Source organism: Strongylocentrotus purpuratus, unplaced genomic scaffold (genome assembly GCF_000002235.5).
Source record: "Strongylocentrotus purpuratus isolate Spur 01 unplaced genomic scaffold, Spur_5.0 spur5_scaffold_11, whole genome shotgun sequence".
In the NCBI taxonomy this organism is placed as follows: domain Eukaryota; kingdom Metazoa; phylum Echinodermata; class Echinoidea; order Camarodonta; family Strongylocentrotidae; genus Strongylocentrotus; species Strongylocentrotus purpuratus.
In genome coordinates this window covers 6,882,563-6,899,754 of record NW_022145596.1, presented here as the reverse complement: position 1 = coordinate 6,899,754, position 17,192 = coordinate 6,882,563, and the positions used below count along the sequence as shown (strand labels likewise).

Here is a 17,192-nt window from a genome sequence, read left to right as displayed (position 1 = left end):
CAATAGTGTATAATTTGAAGATAACAGAATAGAATGTACCCAAACATTCTCTGGACGTTACTCCATAGGATAAGGACGATGTATGTCGATATAAGGTAGTGCAAGTATTGCTTTATTCTCCTGTTTTCTTATTCACGTGGCATTCTCACTTCTAGCTGAGATTGAAATTCTGTGGATCTTTATTTTCATCTTGGTTGTTGAGAGCCATGTATATGGTGGTCAAATAAGTTTTAGAATTGTGATGAAGAGTGTTGAGAATGTACCAAAATGTTATTTCTAGATGTGTTAAAGAGGACTATGAATTCACTGACCACAGAAGCTATGAATATCAAAACTCTGTATACTACCGTAAATCTCCGTGTATAAGACGCACCTTTTTTTGTTTTCCCCTGCCGCCAAAATAGGGGTGCGTCTTATACACAGAGATTTACAGTACCTTGTGATTCTACCTTGTACAGCATTTCAATTTCTCAAAAAAAACTTCTCTCTTCCTTTGATTTTCCTGACAGCCGCTGGCTTTGCACCTCCCAAGGACGAGAGGAGTCGCAGCCCGAGTGCATCCAGCGCCGACAGCCGGAGTTGGCAGAACCAGCGCAGCTACCGGGGCAGAGGCAGGGGTAGAGGTAGGGGCGGAAGAGGAGGACGAGGGCGTGGTGGGTACTCCGGTGGCTACTGGCAGAGCAACAACGTGGATGTCCCAGTAACAAATAACAACGAACAAAGTGAGTTCATGCATGCAATTAGCTTTTTTATACTGGGACTTATTGATTAACATGTTTTGTTTGATATACTCAAGTATGCCACTTTCAAGGTTATTGTCCGAGTAAAGGCTCTATCTGTGTTCTAGGCTTTGTTGGCCTTTTTATTGAGGCCTTATTATGAAGAAAAACATGTGACACTTTTAGGCTCATTGGATGAATCAACAGACTTTAAAAGTCTTCTATACTGCATCAGGCAAAACAATTTGAAGAGAGGAATTTATCATTGTGAAAGGGTTTTTTCACAAGTTTTTGAAATTGTTCATGTCTGTTTTAGAGAGAAGGTTGAGTTCTGGGAAGAGGTGAAAAATAATTTGTTAGTGTAATATGGCAAGTAACATAAAAAATCAGGTCAGATTTTAATGCCACATGTTTGTGTAGTCCCATATACATCTTTCTGTGTACAGTGCTTGTTACTTAACCAAGAGTGGGCCAAATTTCTTATCATTTTGAATATTTCAGAACTTTGCAGTACACACCAATACTTATATGCTAGATGATCAACCTTTCCTGATCAATTCCACAACGTTTCTTTCACAATGCATTCGCATGACCAGAACTCAACTTTATCTTAAAGACTGAGATAAAAGGAGATGCAATACTTGTATATGATCATCCATATAAATCATTCTAGTCATTTTACTTTATTATGAATTATTTAAATTATTATTATGTTATTTAAGCCATTGTTACCAGGTAAACTAGAAATTCTGGTATTCAGTGTGAAGCAACATCTTTTCTTTTCCTTCACTTCCCAGCATCTCCAGATTCTGAATTATTCCAAGAATTTGTGCCACAGTACTATGACCTGGGCAGCGCTGAAGCCGCAGGAGCTGACACCGGCACCGGCAATGGAGTCCCTGCAGGCACCGGCACTCCTGGTGCGGGAGGGGACGCAGACTTTGAAACTCCACAGTTTGTGACACCTCAGTACAACAATCCTGTATTCTACGATGGCTCCACACCGGTGTTTACCCCTAGCGCCGCCTCGACATCTCCATCATTCTCCCTGGATGAAGGCACTCTCAAAGACTATGTCAAAAAGCAAATGTAAGTTATGGAGTCTTGTACATTCATGTCATTGAGGAACACTCTAAATTGTTCATTTATCTATCAGATCGTTGAATTGTTTTCATGGCTATGAAATTAATAATTGAAGAGACATAGATTTTCATGTGTCTTCTAGCTTAAATGTGTTCCTTCATAATTACAGAGAACACGTTCAAAAAGAAAAGCAATTTTTGTAATGCTCCCACTTTTCCTTATTTTTGGACACAAAATAAAACAAAATACATGTCGACATCATAAAAGGCACTGTTCAATTTGCGAATCTTAACCATGTCCTGTTTAAAATTATATTTAGAAAAAATGAACGTCTCTTGTTCTTAATCACATTTTTTCCTTCCTGTGTTTTATTTTACAGTGAATACTACTTCAGCGTAGATAATCTTGTGAAGGATTTATTCCTGAGGAAAAAGGTAATGTGTACTTGCTATTTTGCAGAGAGGGAGGAAAGAAAAAGACGATTGAAAATTTAATATATTAAAAAACTAGAGCAGGGGTTGACTAGCCCAAATTTGAATAACTAATCCATAAGGAAATACTTCAGGGGATCCTTCTGTTCTAAAAAAACAGACATTATGTAGCTCATTGTAAGTGCCTTGAGCACTGTTGCTCGTTATAAATGTCTGTATTATTATTATTAAAAGAAAACACCTAAAGGCTTTCACATGCTGTGATAAACCATGTCAGTTTTATGTGTACTAAGTGAATGGCAAGTGCAGTGAAAAAAAGCAGCTGTGCCCAGCAAATGTCATAATTATTAAGATATAAAAATGTGAAGTGCAGTATACTAAAGTTTGGTTAAAACAACCGTGGTAAAGCGGTGGTTAACCGTGGTAAATTTCACAAAGCCATAATAGTATGGAGCATTGATGTGTGGTTATTATATTACCAGATTGGGATGGGTAGTTACTACCAGTAGGTTATGGTCCTTCAGGAGTTGCATTTAAAAGCATTCACTTGAATAAGGTATTGCTACATTGAAACCTGTCTATAAAGACCACACATGGGAGACAAGAAAAGTGATCTTTATAGGCAGGTGGTCTTCATGTACATGTTCATTTAGTACATTATTTAATGTATGATGATGATTCAATGTATGATTCAAACAAAAAAATGTGGTCTTTGTAGACAGGTGGTCACTAAAGCAGGTTAACTGTATGAAGTATGAGTATGAAGTTCAAGCTCTGACTTGTTGCTGTATTAAAGACATACATGCATACTCCTGTATTAATTCCATATCTCCATCTTTTTCTCACTGTTCAGATGGATACCGAGGGCTACCTCCCTCTCAGTCTCATCGCCAGTTTCCATCGAGTCAAGGCTCTGACTAGTGATGTTGGCGTCATCACCACGGTAAGTTTTTATCCAACAGATGACGATTACTTGTCTAGAATAGGAGATGTACATGTAACTAGGATGAGAATTGATACAAGAATTAATCCACAGGTTTCTTTTTCTTTATGCTGAAGAAATCTTCATTGTTCTCTTATTGTAGACAATTAGACATTTGTAATTTTCATGACTTGTACGACTTGTGCCAAATAAGTGATTACTCAGGTGCCATTGTCTGCCAGTCATGCTTCAGGGCAACCAAATACAGTGCGAGTCAAAAAAAAGTTTACACCTCGAAAATTGCTAATTATTTTTAAAATCATCTATGAACAGTAAATTATTATACATCTTATGAAAGAGTGTTTTATCCCAAATCATTTGGTACCATTTTTGTGTGATATGTGTTCACGCTTGGATGAACAAGAGGCATTGTTTGCGAGAGTGCAAAAATCGACTTGCGCCAAAGTGATGCTTTCAGTATGTATTATGTTGGGATTAGCGGAGTGAGAGAATGGATTGAATGTATCAAATGAATTGCATAGCATATGTTTTTTGCAAAGGGCAAAGTCACACACACCCACACACACGCGCACAAATGTTCGTTGATATTTGATATTCGATATTTGATATGTGTGGCATGATTAATTTTGTTAGGGGTGTTATTTGGATCTGCAAAGACCGAATTAATACCCAAATCCAAATTGTTTTATTCAAACATCACATAGGCAACTTTGGCGCAATTCGATTTTTGCACTCTTGCAAACAATGTCTCCTGTTCATCCAAGCGTAATCACATACCACACGAAATGGTACCAAATGATTTGGGATAAAACACTCTTTCATAAGACATATAACAGTGTAGTGTTCATCGATGATTTTTTTAATAATTAGCAATTTTCTAGGTGTAAACTTTTTTTGACTCACACTGTAGTTCTCTCTTTGGCTGACAGCTAAATATCCTCCGAAAAGAGAACTTTGTATGAGTTCATACATACAGTGTGCAACCCACTCACTGTACATAACCAACAAAAGGTGAACGTGGCATCCCAACTTCAAATGAGAAGTTAGGCGAGAACCTTGCTGTTTTGGATTGAGTACATCACTTGCATCCCCTCCCCCACCCCTCCCCCACCCCCACACACACATTTTTTTTGTGGTGTGCTCCTAAACAAGAGGCAACATTTGTTTGCAAAGTATACGCAGCACTAATGTCCTTTTGCAAGACGTTAATCTATCTTTGCCACTCTCCACCCAGGTGTTAAATGGGTACCCGGTAGGATGCGAAAGTTAATGTGGTTAGATGAGCAAGTGTGTGCTTGTAAAATAGCGACTGGCCAGAATGCTCCCCAGGGAGTGGAGAATGTGCATACATTGTGTGTGGGGAAGCCTGAATCGGATGACCGGGGTAATAATATATTTGTAAAGCGCTTAGACACATTGTTGGATCGCTGAATTTGGCGCTATATATATGGCGGAATATTATTATTAATATATATGTTTCCTATATAAATTTGACATACATAAATTTGTACTGATATCTCTCCCAACCTAGGCTCTGAATGACAGCACCGAGGTGGAGTTATCATCTGACAAGTCAAAGGTACGCTGCAAGCTCACCCCTACACAGTGGGTCATAAATGACCCTGGCACACCCACCAAGATTGAGCTCTCCTACGACAGCCCCGAATTCATCCCTGGCAAACCCTACCCTTACACCTCGTACAATAACGACACAGGTGGGTACAATTTGCTAAGTTTTCTAATTATCATTATCATTATTATTGTTGTTAATGCTCATGCATTTATATGGCATGTTTCGCATTGTCATTTTTTAATGTGTGATATAGTTCTACTCACAAAGACAGTCTAAAGATGCAATGAAAAATGTGACAATGTGAAGGGTTGGATAAAGTCACGATTAGACGCGTCCTAAAACTAGAAATCATTGTTTTGCCTTTAAAAAAAAAACCTTCATCGATATCATGTTCCTTTAAATATTTTATTTGATAAAGCATTAACTTCTAGAGTAAACAAATCCCATTTGCTGAGATTTTTATGAAATTCTGATTATCACTACATGTTTCTTGACACCCTTTGTATGCAAAACATTGTTTCATCCAGCAATTGCAATTTTAGAATCTGCATATTGTAAATATTTAGTCATGTCTAGAGAAATTGAAGATAAACTTGAGTTCTGGTAAAAAAAAGAAAATGAATTCTCACAGAATCTAACGAAACTTACACTGAATGTTCAAGATTACAAATAAATGTCATGTGCCAAACAATTTTGGAAGGAAATGTATACTGGCTGAGTAATGAGCATAGAAAGATAAGGAAATCAGGGTAGTACTAGCCCCGACACTATGTGTGTTGTCCCATATACATCTTTCTGTGTAAGTGATTGTTACTTTACCAAGACTCTGCCAAATTTAAGATGATTTTGATGACTCCAGAACCTTGCATTACACACCATTACTTACATGCTATATGATTAACTTTTCTGATCCATTCCACACCTTTTCCTTCACAATTCGATTGCATTACCAGAACTCAAGTTTATCTTTAAACTCACTTATTTAGGTGTTTCTGATTATCCATTTAAAACTTGTTGACACCTTTACTAATTAAAATCTCCCTCTACCCCATGAATGTAAATATCAGAATCTGCACCTGTGTCCCCTACACCTGTTGAGAACATTCAGTCCAGTGAGAGGAGTTCCGAGAGGGAGGCCACCGGTCAAGGGATGTCCAGCATGAGGGTACCCATGACCCCAGGACTGTCCACCAGCCTACCAGAGAAAGAACCAGGAAACTGGACAGAGGTCAAGAGAAGGCATAAAGCCCCAACTCCAAAGGATAAGGTATGATCATTGGTCCTTCAATTCAGTTCAGTTCAGTTCAGTTCAGTTCAGTTCAGTTCAGTTCAGTTCAGTTCAATTCAGTTCAGTTCAGTTCAGTTCAGTTCAAGTGTATTTCCACTCAGTGACACGTAAAATAAATCATAACTATGTTCTTGATGAGCATATGACTTCAAATTCAAATGGTGGTTGGTTATTTTACCTGACTGCTAAGAAAGCACAAATGCTCGTTAGTTAGCAGCCAGACGGCTGACGGCTTTAGGTCCTCTCCGGGGGACCTGGTAATGAGGATTAATGCCTTACCAAAGGGCACTAGCGCATCGCCTTTGTTTCAAACCCGGGTCACCGGATTACGAGACCACTGTTCTACCAACTGAGCTATCGCGCCTCCCGCATTCAATAATTAATTTTGTTACTGTTTCACTAGGAGTGCAAGGTATTATCCCATCTAATTGCCACATCTTAACTCCCATCTTGTATTGCAGAAGGTCGCATCATCGCCTCAAACAGAATCTCAGCAGGAACGTTTTGAAGGAGCCGCGGAGGAGCTAGACTTCCAGTTTGACGAGGAGCTCACCGAGATCACCGGCAGGAAAAACACTTTCTCTGAATGGTGAGGATCCAATTTATTACAGCTTACCTTTAACCCATTGACATCTGCATTCTCTCATTCATGTAGGCGTTAATGAGGAAGCCACCTGGGGGGCGTTTCACAAAGCCTTTTTTCAATGACAAGTGACAAAATTCAGTGACAAATCTGCTGATAACCAACCAGAAGCAAGGATTTCACGAGCTTATAACAAAATTTGTCATTTGTCACTGATGACAAGATTGGGTGTTTGGTGGAGTTAAGTCTTTGTGTTTCCTGGAAAGCCCACATTTTCCGAACATTTTGATATCTAATTCTCATTTTTGGCAAAATATGGAGTTACATCTTTGTGTCACTGAACCCTCAAAATGTTTGACATTGTATCATCGCAGGTCTGACGACGATGACGAGGACTACGAGATCTCGGACAATGACCTCAACAAGATCATCATCGTGACCCAGACTCCACCCTGTCTCAAGAAGCATCCGGGAGGGGACAGGACCGGGTACCACGTCTCCCGCTCCAAGATGACCGCCAACCTGGCCAAGGTCATCAACGATGGACTCTACTACTATGAGATGGATCTATGGGACGACGATGAAGAAATGCTCAAGGTAGGAGAAATTACTCTTGTCTGTGTAGATTCAGAAGCATAGCTAGATGCTAATATACATGTCTTGGAAAGAATTAATCTTATTTTTAGGCCTTCAAACCATTACTATAAACGTTAAATTTTTTTGGGTGAAAACCTTGATTTAAGAGCGTAGAAAATTGCTGTGGAGAGTTGATAGGCATGCAGAAAGGGGGCAACTTCTGTGTAATGCCCTTCTTCTGGCCACCTGTCTGTTATGGCTCTGTATTTAGTCACATACACTAAACAAATCTCAAACACAAAAGCACACATATGGGACTAAGTATTCCATTAGTCATTCCTGCCAACTTAATCTTGTCATCTTTCCTTGCATACCATCTGTTGAGGGCCAGAAGAGCATTAGCTGTATGTTATATCACTTGCATTAATGCCATTGTAGTTCTCAAGAGGCAATAAGCTCCTCTCTTAAAAATGAATAGCAGAGATTGTTTCTTTGTCTTGAAAGTCTGTATGGAAATTGATTCTGTGAAGAAGAAAAAAAAAGAAGAAGAAAAAAAGCCATTTCCATTACTCAACCTTCTCTTTAATCTTGTGTACAGTATGACTTGGCACTGATGGCAGCGGCCGGTGCCCCCCATACGGCTTTCAGCAAAATCCAGACCATCACCAATGAAGAGTTCTCCTGCCTGACACCAGAGAAGCCCCACACCAGGCAGGTGATACCCCCTGCCCCGCCCCCAGAGGGCATCCCGGAGGAAGGTACCTCTGCCCAAGAGGGAGAGGAAGGGGGCATCCCCATCCAGAAGAGCGCAGGTGGGTGTGGCTTTTTCTAGATGATTTTTCTAGATGGGAGTTATTAAGGTTGTCATTCTCTTGGAGCACTTGTGATGTGAATGTCTAAAATGCAAACACTTTGCCATCAAAATCATTGGTTTCTTATTAGCCTGTGGGCTTCAAGTTAGCTACTTTCTGGAAATTCATCCTTATCCAGTAATAGCACATGGGCAAAGATCTTCATATACCATACTTTTATAAACAATTAATTCTTCTTTGACGTTGGAGACGCATTGTCATATTAACAACCTTGTCATGTGTTAAGTGACTCAGTTTGCAGAAGATATTTCCATTCGTTGCATAATTCAGTTCTTATCCATGTATGTGCCAAGCACCTCAACAAGATTTGTGTTTTAGTAAAGCTACAGTCACAAAGGTTTGTACGAACCGAACGGTACAAATCTCCGTTTTTCCATGGTCTGAAAATCGTTCGTATGGCGTTCGTAGCAGTTTGCAATGGCATTTGTGACCTGAGGCTTCAGGTATCAATTCAAATTGCGGGAGCAGAATTGTACATCATGATGTATTCTTATATTACTTATGTGCATGTAGTTCAGTTATATGGTTATGAATGGATTATCTGTTTTTATCATAACCCCCAGTGCGTTCAGTGAAGGCCGATTCCTCGATGGTAGCGAGGTCACTACCCACAGCGGTCCCAGAAGGCCCCCACCTGCGTGAGGCCATGAGGACACCACGCACCCCTAGGGGTAAGGCTCAGATGTCACCTAGGTTCTACCCGGTCATGAAGGAGACCAAACCCATCGATAACAAGGTGAGATTACTGACCAGTATAAACGGAAGGTTTAGTTATGGTAATGATAACAAATTCAGAATCCAAGACAATTATTTACACTATTTATAGGTTTATACATGAAAAGCGTCTTCAAATGATACTGAGGAAAAATGTGTCGTTGCTGAGTAATGAGAAAAATTAATCAGGCATTCCATGAAATGTGAGAACTTAGTCCAGACCACATTTGTTGCTCACCTGCAATGTTGTTTCATCTGTATGTATCCATGTTTCCTTTATTCAGGAAGTTTTTACTTTCAGTTTTCACAGTTTGGTTTATATTTGGCTGGCTGATGTTATATAACAATTAACAACTCAAAATAACTTTGTGATAACTTGCGTACACAGGTACTAATGGGCATACAGTTTTAGTCATCTTAAAATATAAGATTTTTATTACATTTTGCCCTGTCTGAATCTAAACATGGTTTCATGATATTACCAAATGCTTTAATTGCCAGTCAACTCTTCTTTATAAATGAGGTTCTTATAAAACTATTTTCATTTCCAGTCTAGCGACCACATTTTGATGCTGTTCCACATTAATGGGCACCTATTCTTTTGCAATCAACTCTATTTTGTACTGATTTTCTTTGCAACAACAGACTCCAAGGAAACGCAAGACCAAGCACAGTGAGGACCCACCTATAGAGAGCCATGTTGGTTGGGTGCTGGATTCAAGAGAACATATAGCTAGGTCAAGACATACATCCACCAGGTAAGATCTTGATCTTGATCCCATAGTTACCAGATGACCATCTCCTAACTTCAACTTAGACCAAACTTTAACCCAAAACCGTAGCTAAGACCCAATCATGACACAAGCTTAAACTTTGATCTTTGATTAAATAAAACCTGGAGTGACTATTGTCAGTGCAAATGTTAATCACCTTACGAAGTCTTAACCACTGACGATGTCATTTAGTTCTGGGCCCTGTCTTAAATTATCAATCGCAACCATGTACATAAAAGATAGGAGACTGCACACTTGCGATTGATTTTCATAGATCATAATTCTTTGTAAGACAGGGCCCAGGTGTGTCAGTCATTCATTCACTGTCTGAACAAGGGTTCTCTACAAAAATTAAAATAATATGCCCCTGAAGAAAGAAAATGTTAGGAGAAATTTGGATGCCTACCAGAGCTGTTCAAGTATCATGTTTGTACCATCTTTCCTTGAGTCTTCAGTTACTATGAGCATTCTTGATCAGATTGCTTTGGTAAAACTCTCAATTATCATTGGATTATACAAACACCTGTTTCTAGTTTCAACTTCAGTCTGCATTGTTATATATATTATTGATCGATGCTGAATTTATATTTTCCATTTTTATGCCTTTTCAGTTCACCATCTGAGGGTGCACCAATCAGCACCAGCTATGGTACTCCACAGAGCTTCCCTAAGTTTGAGCATCCTTCCCACGAGCTTCTCAAGGATAACAACTTTACTCAGCATGCCTACCACAAGTTCCATCAAAAGTGTCTCAAAGGTATGCTCACTTTTGCCCAGACATTTCAATCTTCTTGGCTCTAGTCTTGTGCTTCCTAACCACAATCGTTTATTAAGACAGTCAAACCTGTCTATAGCGACCGCCCAAGGGAAACACAAAAAGTGATTGTTGTAGATAAGTGGTCTTTGTAGACAGGTTTGACTGTATCTTGTCATTGTGATAAAGAAGTCTCAGTCATATTGTTAATGTAAAAATATTTTGTAAATTCTTTTTGTCTTGGGGGTCTTGGTATAACCAACATTTTATAGATTGGATGACAAGGCCTGAAAAACTGTGAGACATAACTGCTCTATTTTCGAAATTCCTATTTGTTATTTTAATTCAGTGCATACATGATTTCTCATAAAATGTGTACAGGTTCTCACTTTCATCTCTTTGAATAGTGATTAAGCTTTTCTTTGTCCCTCTTCAGAAGACAAGAAGTTTTTAAAGTTGGGATTCAGTCGCAGGGCAGTACAAAATAAAAAATTTAAAAAATGTTCCTAAAAGTCTTGATTGAATATTTCCCTACTCCTCTTTAGACCGCAAGAAGCTTGGCGTTGGCAAGTCGCAGGAGATGAACACCCTCTTCCGTTTCTGGTCCTTCTTCCTCCGTACCAACTTCAACAAGAAGATGTACGATGAGTTCAAGAACCTTGCCGTGGAGGACGCCAAGCAAGGCTACCGCTACGGACTGGAGTGCCTCTTCAGGTACTTCAGCTATGGTCTGGAGGTCAAGTTTAGACCAGACATCTACCAGGACTTCCAGCTGGAGACGTTAAGGGACTTTGAGTCAGGTAGGTTTTAACCTGTTACCATGCTGGTAGGTGTTTCACAAAGACTAAGATCGACTTTAAGTTGGACTTAACTATGGCAGGCTGTTCATGTTACTGGTTGCTCTCACCATTGGTCTCTCAATTATGATCTTTAGATAATATTTTTCCCTCAATAATGAATTATCAAAAAATGTAAATTCTGTAGATTGTGACCTATTTTTTGTATGTCCATTGTGAGAGCAATGCCAGTAAATGGTGAGAGAAAATTGTGGCATTAATGGCCTGCCATAGTTAAATCCAACTTAAAGTCGATCTTAGTCTTTGTGAAACACCCCCCCTCCCCCCGGTGTAGAAGGAGCAATGAAAATTATCGGAACATATTGAACCTTGGTACAACTTACCTTAGGCTACGAGAAAACACAGAAATGGGCCCAGCAAAATGACCATGTTAGATGAGAGTTTGTTGGAAAAGTGTCCTTTATATTGGGGTTATATAATTGGTTCAGTCTGGCCTTTGGTAGTGATAACTTTGCTATGTATGTTGTAGAAATCAATTATAGATCTCGCTGCCTTTGTGTTGTGGATTGTTGACAAGTAACTGGAGGCCATCACTATCCGTAAATCACCAAGTTCAATACCGAATTCAAAAATTCTTGAAATGAAAGATGAAAGACTCCAGGGGAATATATTCCATGTGCCAGGAAATTCGACTGATGCTCCTTTTCATTATCAAAATAGGAACTGTTTGTTGTTGAGGAATTGAACTAATGACTTTGCATTGGAAAGCAACTATTGAAAAGAGAAGAGGTGGAACCTGTAATGGACAAAGTATGATTCGCATGGTTATTAGTTTATTGTGTCATGTACCCTTTCTCTACAGGACAACTGTACGGCCTGGAGAAGTTCTGGGCCTATCTGAAGTACTCCCGATTGAGAGAGCTGACCACCTTGCCCGAGTTGGATGAGGCACTCAAGAAGTACAGGGGACTAGAGGACTTCCGAGTGGAGGTACGTCTGGGACCTGTTTCACATAACTTGTCATCAGTGACAAATGACAGTTTTTGTTAAAAGCTACTGAAATCCTTGCTTCTGATTAGTTGTCAACAGATTTGTCACTGATTTTTGTCATTTGTCATTGAAAAAAGGCTTTGTGAAACGGGTCCCTGATCTTTAATTGCAATTTTCTGTCTGACTCAGCAGGACAACCTGGATAATTGCTCATTTTGTCAAATCCTACATTTATGTGTCTTTTACCGTTTCGCCCTCACCCCCTAGATTCTCATTTCAAATCGAAGAAAAATGTTAATATTGTATAGGATGTATAGGTTGCCAATAGTATTTAGGTAGACAATTTAGGTTAAAGTGGAATGTCATATTAGATTATTATTTTGTCAAACTGGGCTGGATCAGTAAATGTTTGAGCAAGAAAGATAAAAAATAAAATAAAATGGTTACAGACAAACAGTCAATTTTTCAAATTGTTTGATGTTACATATTTGAATTGATACGTGAACGGTTCTTGTTTTGTCTTGTCTTTTGCAGCCCTCTATCAGTGAGAACAAGAAGTCTGGTGGGCCGTCTGGGGATGCCAAGAAGTCCAGACCCAGCCGCAGCAGGCAACAATCTACATCAGATCAACAACAGAGCACTCTGGAGGCCCAGGGTGCCGTCGGGGGTTCAGGTGCTGTCGGGGGTTCGGAGGAATGAATAATATCACGCAATTCATTCGCTTCATTTGGTACTAGCACACTGTCACACCGCAGTGGTACCCGCCATGGAATCAATCGTCTGGACAGCAATGTAGCCATTGAGGGATTTGGTGTCAGTATTGCCGTTGGTGATTTAATAAGCCAGTTAGCATGCAGTGTTCCAAATCATCAAAACTGATCTTGTTAGCAATATCTATGGCATGTTTGTGAACAGGAACAGACCAGTGAGCGTGCAGTGTTCCAAATCATCAAAACTGATCTTGTTAGCAATATCTATGGCATGTTTGTGAACAGGAACAGATACTAAGTGGAGTCATCTAGTTGGCATGAAGTTTGAGCTTCACGGTTCAATACCAGGACTGGTTACATACTTGCCGTCTTCAACTCTGGACTTCTCATGAAGACAAGTTATTTCTAAGTGGTAAGAACTCCATTGTGATACAAAGTGAAAAGTGGATATTCTGGGGTCAATCACAGGAATTCAGTTTCTACGCCACCGAATATGAAGACAATTTGGCGCTGATGGGTCCTTGCATGTTTGCTGGCCAGAGAGTCTTATGCTGCCATGAAATCAATACATGGCTACACCGAGTAGTAAGGCATCACCATGAAGCAGAAGGCTACCATCATCATAGCATGAAGGCAACTGATCTTCTCCTCACCTCGACTTCAGCAGTTGCCTATTCGCTCGTAGTCATTCACTTAAGTTTGTGTAGACATCCCAGATAATGTATCTTAGTGGGCAGAGTGTGAATATGTGCTAAAAAGAAGATTCCCCATGCATAGCAATACAGCACAGATCTTACCCACGATGAAACCTGGGTAGAGTCTGACGAAACCGTTGAAAGTACAAGTTTCCCGATATCCCATTTAAATGCGTGTTTTAATAGTGTTTCAATGGGATATCGGTGTGCTTATGATGGATTCGTGAACAATGCCCTGATTCTCTGCGTTAGCCCTTCTGCTCAATAGCTTGCGACTAGCTTGTAGCGTCCATGTTTCTGTCTGTGTGTGTAGCTATCACAGAGACAGAGAGATTAGTTAGACATGCCAATCGGATAGATATTTCCCTGTGAGTTCTTTGACCCTCTTTGCATAGCTGTGTAGGTAGCTTAGATCCTATCTGATTATTACAAGCAAAACCATTATGATGGAATGAGTACCCTGCTCATTCTAATGAATCCTTGGAACGCTTGAAAATGAACTTTTGCCAAAGGTAGATCATACCCTTACATCGCCCCATATTGGAGTCAAAGTATATCATGTACCCGCTTCAGAAACTTTTCTGATTTGACAAGGAAAAAAAATGGTAAGATGTTATATTTGAAGTTGTATTATAAATCTAGTTTTCCAACAGCAATAAATGTTTGTGTTTGGCGGTTTTTCAGATAAATCTCTGATCTATCCGCCTGAGTTTGATTTCGTACCAGGGTTTAAGAAAAATGGATTCAAGGCTCAGTAATTCTCGTAGGACATAGCCACTTCAGGCTTGTTCGTATATGCTCCGCTGAACCGTGGTGGTTTACCCTGGCAGTTTTTTGTGTTACACTTGAATTTTAGGTGGGGATGAAAAAAGGAACTGGTCCTCCGCGTACTCACTTAAAAGTGTTATGAGATACAAAAATGTGAAGAATAAAACCCCTGCGGTAAACTGCCACAGTGCACAGTGGTAAATGTGAATAACCTTTATTAAAGCAGACTCCAGAAATTCACTCAATTCCCTTTCTTTAGTGATTTGATCAAATTCTCAGGTTAACTTGGCCTAGATTATGTTAGATGGTAACTCCAAACCCCCCCCCCCCCCCCTCACTAGTTTAGTGACAACCTACCAGAAGAGAACAAAAAAAGTACTTACAAAGCATAAATATAAGTAAATATATTCGTTTCGTCCTGGGCATCGTCCTGTCAATATATATTATGTACTTGGACCCTTATTATGCTGCAATTCTTGTTAAGTTTACATTAGTTTTGCTTGTTTATATCTACTCGGCAGTTATGTAATTCATTGTTATAGTGCATGGCTGCAGTCCAAATTATGCTAAGATGGGAAATGGCTCGTTAAGCCACAGGAATTCTGTAGCAGACTTTAGTTAAAGAGGATTTTTTTTGTCGTTTTTTTGTTTTGTTAATGAAACTACTGAGAAGGTATGTAATTTAAAGATTTTTTCCAGCACAGAATGTGTTGCTGTCAGATGTTATTAAGCAATTCTAGGAATACAATGAGAACTTATTATTAAAATGGGATGAAATCCAAAAGCAGTAATTTTGCTATATATTTAAAAGCTATATGTCAGCAATAAGAATTTTTGTTGTTGAAAAGAGCTACCAAGAGATGCTGTGATTAGTCCTCCAGAACATTCATCAAGGTCATTAATAATATGATTTCAGATATTTAAATATAATTTCTCTAATAATCATACTGTGTCTCATTTTCTAAATTTGTTTATGAGCCCTTTCATGATACTGATAGCAGTATATAACATTTTATTTCATGCTTAAAATATATCATTTTTGGAAGGAAAAAACAGGAGTAAAATAAAGAAAAAAATTCCCTCTCTTTTATGCCGCTAATAAAGGTGGTGTCGGAGGCATCATTTTATTTACCCTTTCTCTTATTTTAGGTCTCGGTTAGATTGAAGACTTCTTTTGGTGTGAATGTAAATACTTAGGAATTTATACGCATATAAAAAGAGATATTATAATAGGACAATTTTAGTTAAAATGCCACCAAGATGTACTTGTTTATGTCCACTGTGTGGAATTAGATTAGCCATCACATAACCGTCTTGAAACGTTCTATCAAGTTATAAACATTCCCTCGATCAATTTTATTACAATATTTTTTGTAGTTTCTAGCTTTACAAACTATTTGAGTTCTCATATAAAACACTCATTTCATTTTCATGGTATTTGCAATTTTTATGGCATTTTCTTGCTCAAGCTTTTATTAGTTAGTGGTGTGTATTCATGAGGCATATCTTATGTGTTGACACGGAAAGTACTTGGTTTGAGGGTCCTTTTTTTTGCAAAATGTGCAAGATGAATAGATCATAAATATCAAGCAATTACATTTTTTTTAAGGTATTGATTAGATTCATAGATTTATGAATGATTAGAAATTTTAATTGGGTTTGGGAGCTAGATTCTATGTTTTATTTGAGGACAGCATACAATAATGTCTAAAATATATGTTTTTCTTAATGAAACTGCAAGAAAGCATATTTATTTTTATTTTTAAATTACAAGCTATATTCACCTTCACAAAGTATTATGCTATAGAGTTTGTTATGGTCAGGAATATAGAATGAAAAATGCTGGCTCCGGGAGTTTGTTTTCTTCTTTTTTTCCTTCAAGGTAAACAAGGGAAGATAAAATGTTGAAATCACTTTTTTTTAATGAAAACAGTGATAACCGTTAAAAGCAGATGTGCTTTTCAAAAATTGTTTTAAAACATGTTTTTTATTGGCAAGGCTTCTGAGAAGAATCATATGGGGGAAAAAAAATGTAAAGGGAGGTTTGTTTGGATTTTTTTCTTATAACTTTTATCCATATGTGTTCCTGCTTATACTAAAGATTGTTAAATAAATGCGATCAAAATTTCTATTGGGGACGTTTAAAATGAAGTTGATACTAGTGCAACAAGCCCTTAGTTTTATTTTGTTCCTGTTAAATAAGGGTGCAAATATAAAGGAATAGACTTTTTTTGAAAGCAGGACAGTTTGTCCATTTAGTTATAGTGTTTTAAATGATGCAAGATCTTTAATGGTTTGAGGGGAATGAAAAGAAGGGGAAAAAAAGAGAAAAAGATGATTTGAAATGTAATGTGCATAGTGTATATACTGCAGAATGACTAAATTATGTAATTATTCTTTTAGAAAAATATGTTGATGTTTGAATTCCTGCATTGGCTTGTTAGTATACATGTAGTTGCGAAATATTTGACAGTATTTTATCCAAATAGGGAGAGAGAAAAAAATATGAAAAAAAAACACAATGGAGTGATGTATGAACATTTGCCTTGCATGATTATATATTGAATTCTTACAGAAGTATTTTGAACTTTTTACATCTTCCTATAACAAGACTTGTATTTTTTCTGTAAATAATGCTTTTTCTGGTGGTGATTTTACTGTGATTTCTTTTGGTGATATTACAATATCTTTTTGACTGGAGTATTACTATTATAGTATAGTTGTGGGTTTTTTTCTCATCCGTTGAACATTTTAAATTCTTTATCATGTATGGGGAATATATTTTTCAAGAAAAAATTTATCACATGTTGTTTGTTCAAAGAATTTAATTGCATTAAAAATAAAAGTGAGTTGTCTTTTATGCACTATTGAAAAGCATGTGTAGTTAAAACAATAGAAAAAAAAGAACAAAAATAAATTTGCA

At 38.1% G+C, this 17,192-nt stretch overlaps 2 protein-coding genes across 2 annotated transcripts; both read left to right on the top strand.

Moving 5' to 3' along the window:
- Positions 1 to 33: 33 nt before the first annotated feature.
- LOC115922358 (la-related protein 1-like) lies at positions 34 to 3,305 on the top strand. The gene is made up of 5 exons (XM_030981262.1): positions 34 to 80; positions 424 to 722; positions 1,517 to 1,808; positions 2,182 to 2,236; positions 3,087 to 3,305. The coding sequence occupies exons 1-5, from the start codon at positions 34 to 36 to the stop codon at positions 3,288 to 3,290; spliced, it is 897 nt and encodes a 298-aa protein (XP_030837122.1). The 3' UTR covers positions 3,291 to 3,305.
- A 1,392-nt stretch (positions 3,306 to 4,697) lies between these two features.
- On the top strand, positions 4,698 to 14,376 carry LOC115922185 (la-related protein 1-like). The gene is made up of 11 exons (XM_030980493.1): positions 4,698 to 4,891; positions 5,817 to 6,016; positions 6,499 to 6,626; positions 6,995 to 7,217; positions 7,795 to 8,008; positions 8,632 to 8,804; positions 9,428 to 9,540; positions 10,167 to 10,312; positions 10,855 to 11,109; positions 11,969 to 12,096; positions 12,631 to 14,376. The coding sequence occupies exons 2-11, from the start codon at positions 5,900 to 5,902 to the stop codon at positions 12,793 to 12,795; spliced, it is 1,662 nt and encodes a 553-aa protein (XP_030836353.1). The 5' UTR covers positions 4,698 to 4,891; positions 5,817 to 5,899; the 3' UTR covers positions 12,796 to 14,376.
- Positions 14,377 to 17,192: the final 2,816 nt, after the last annotated feature.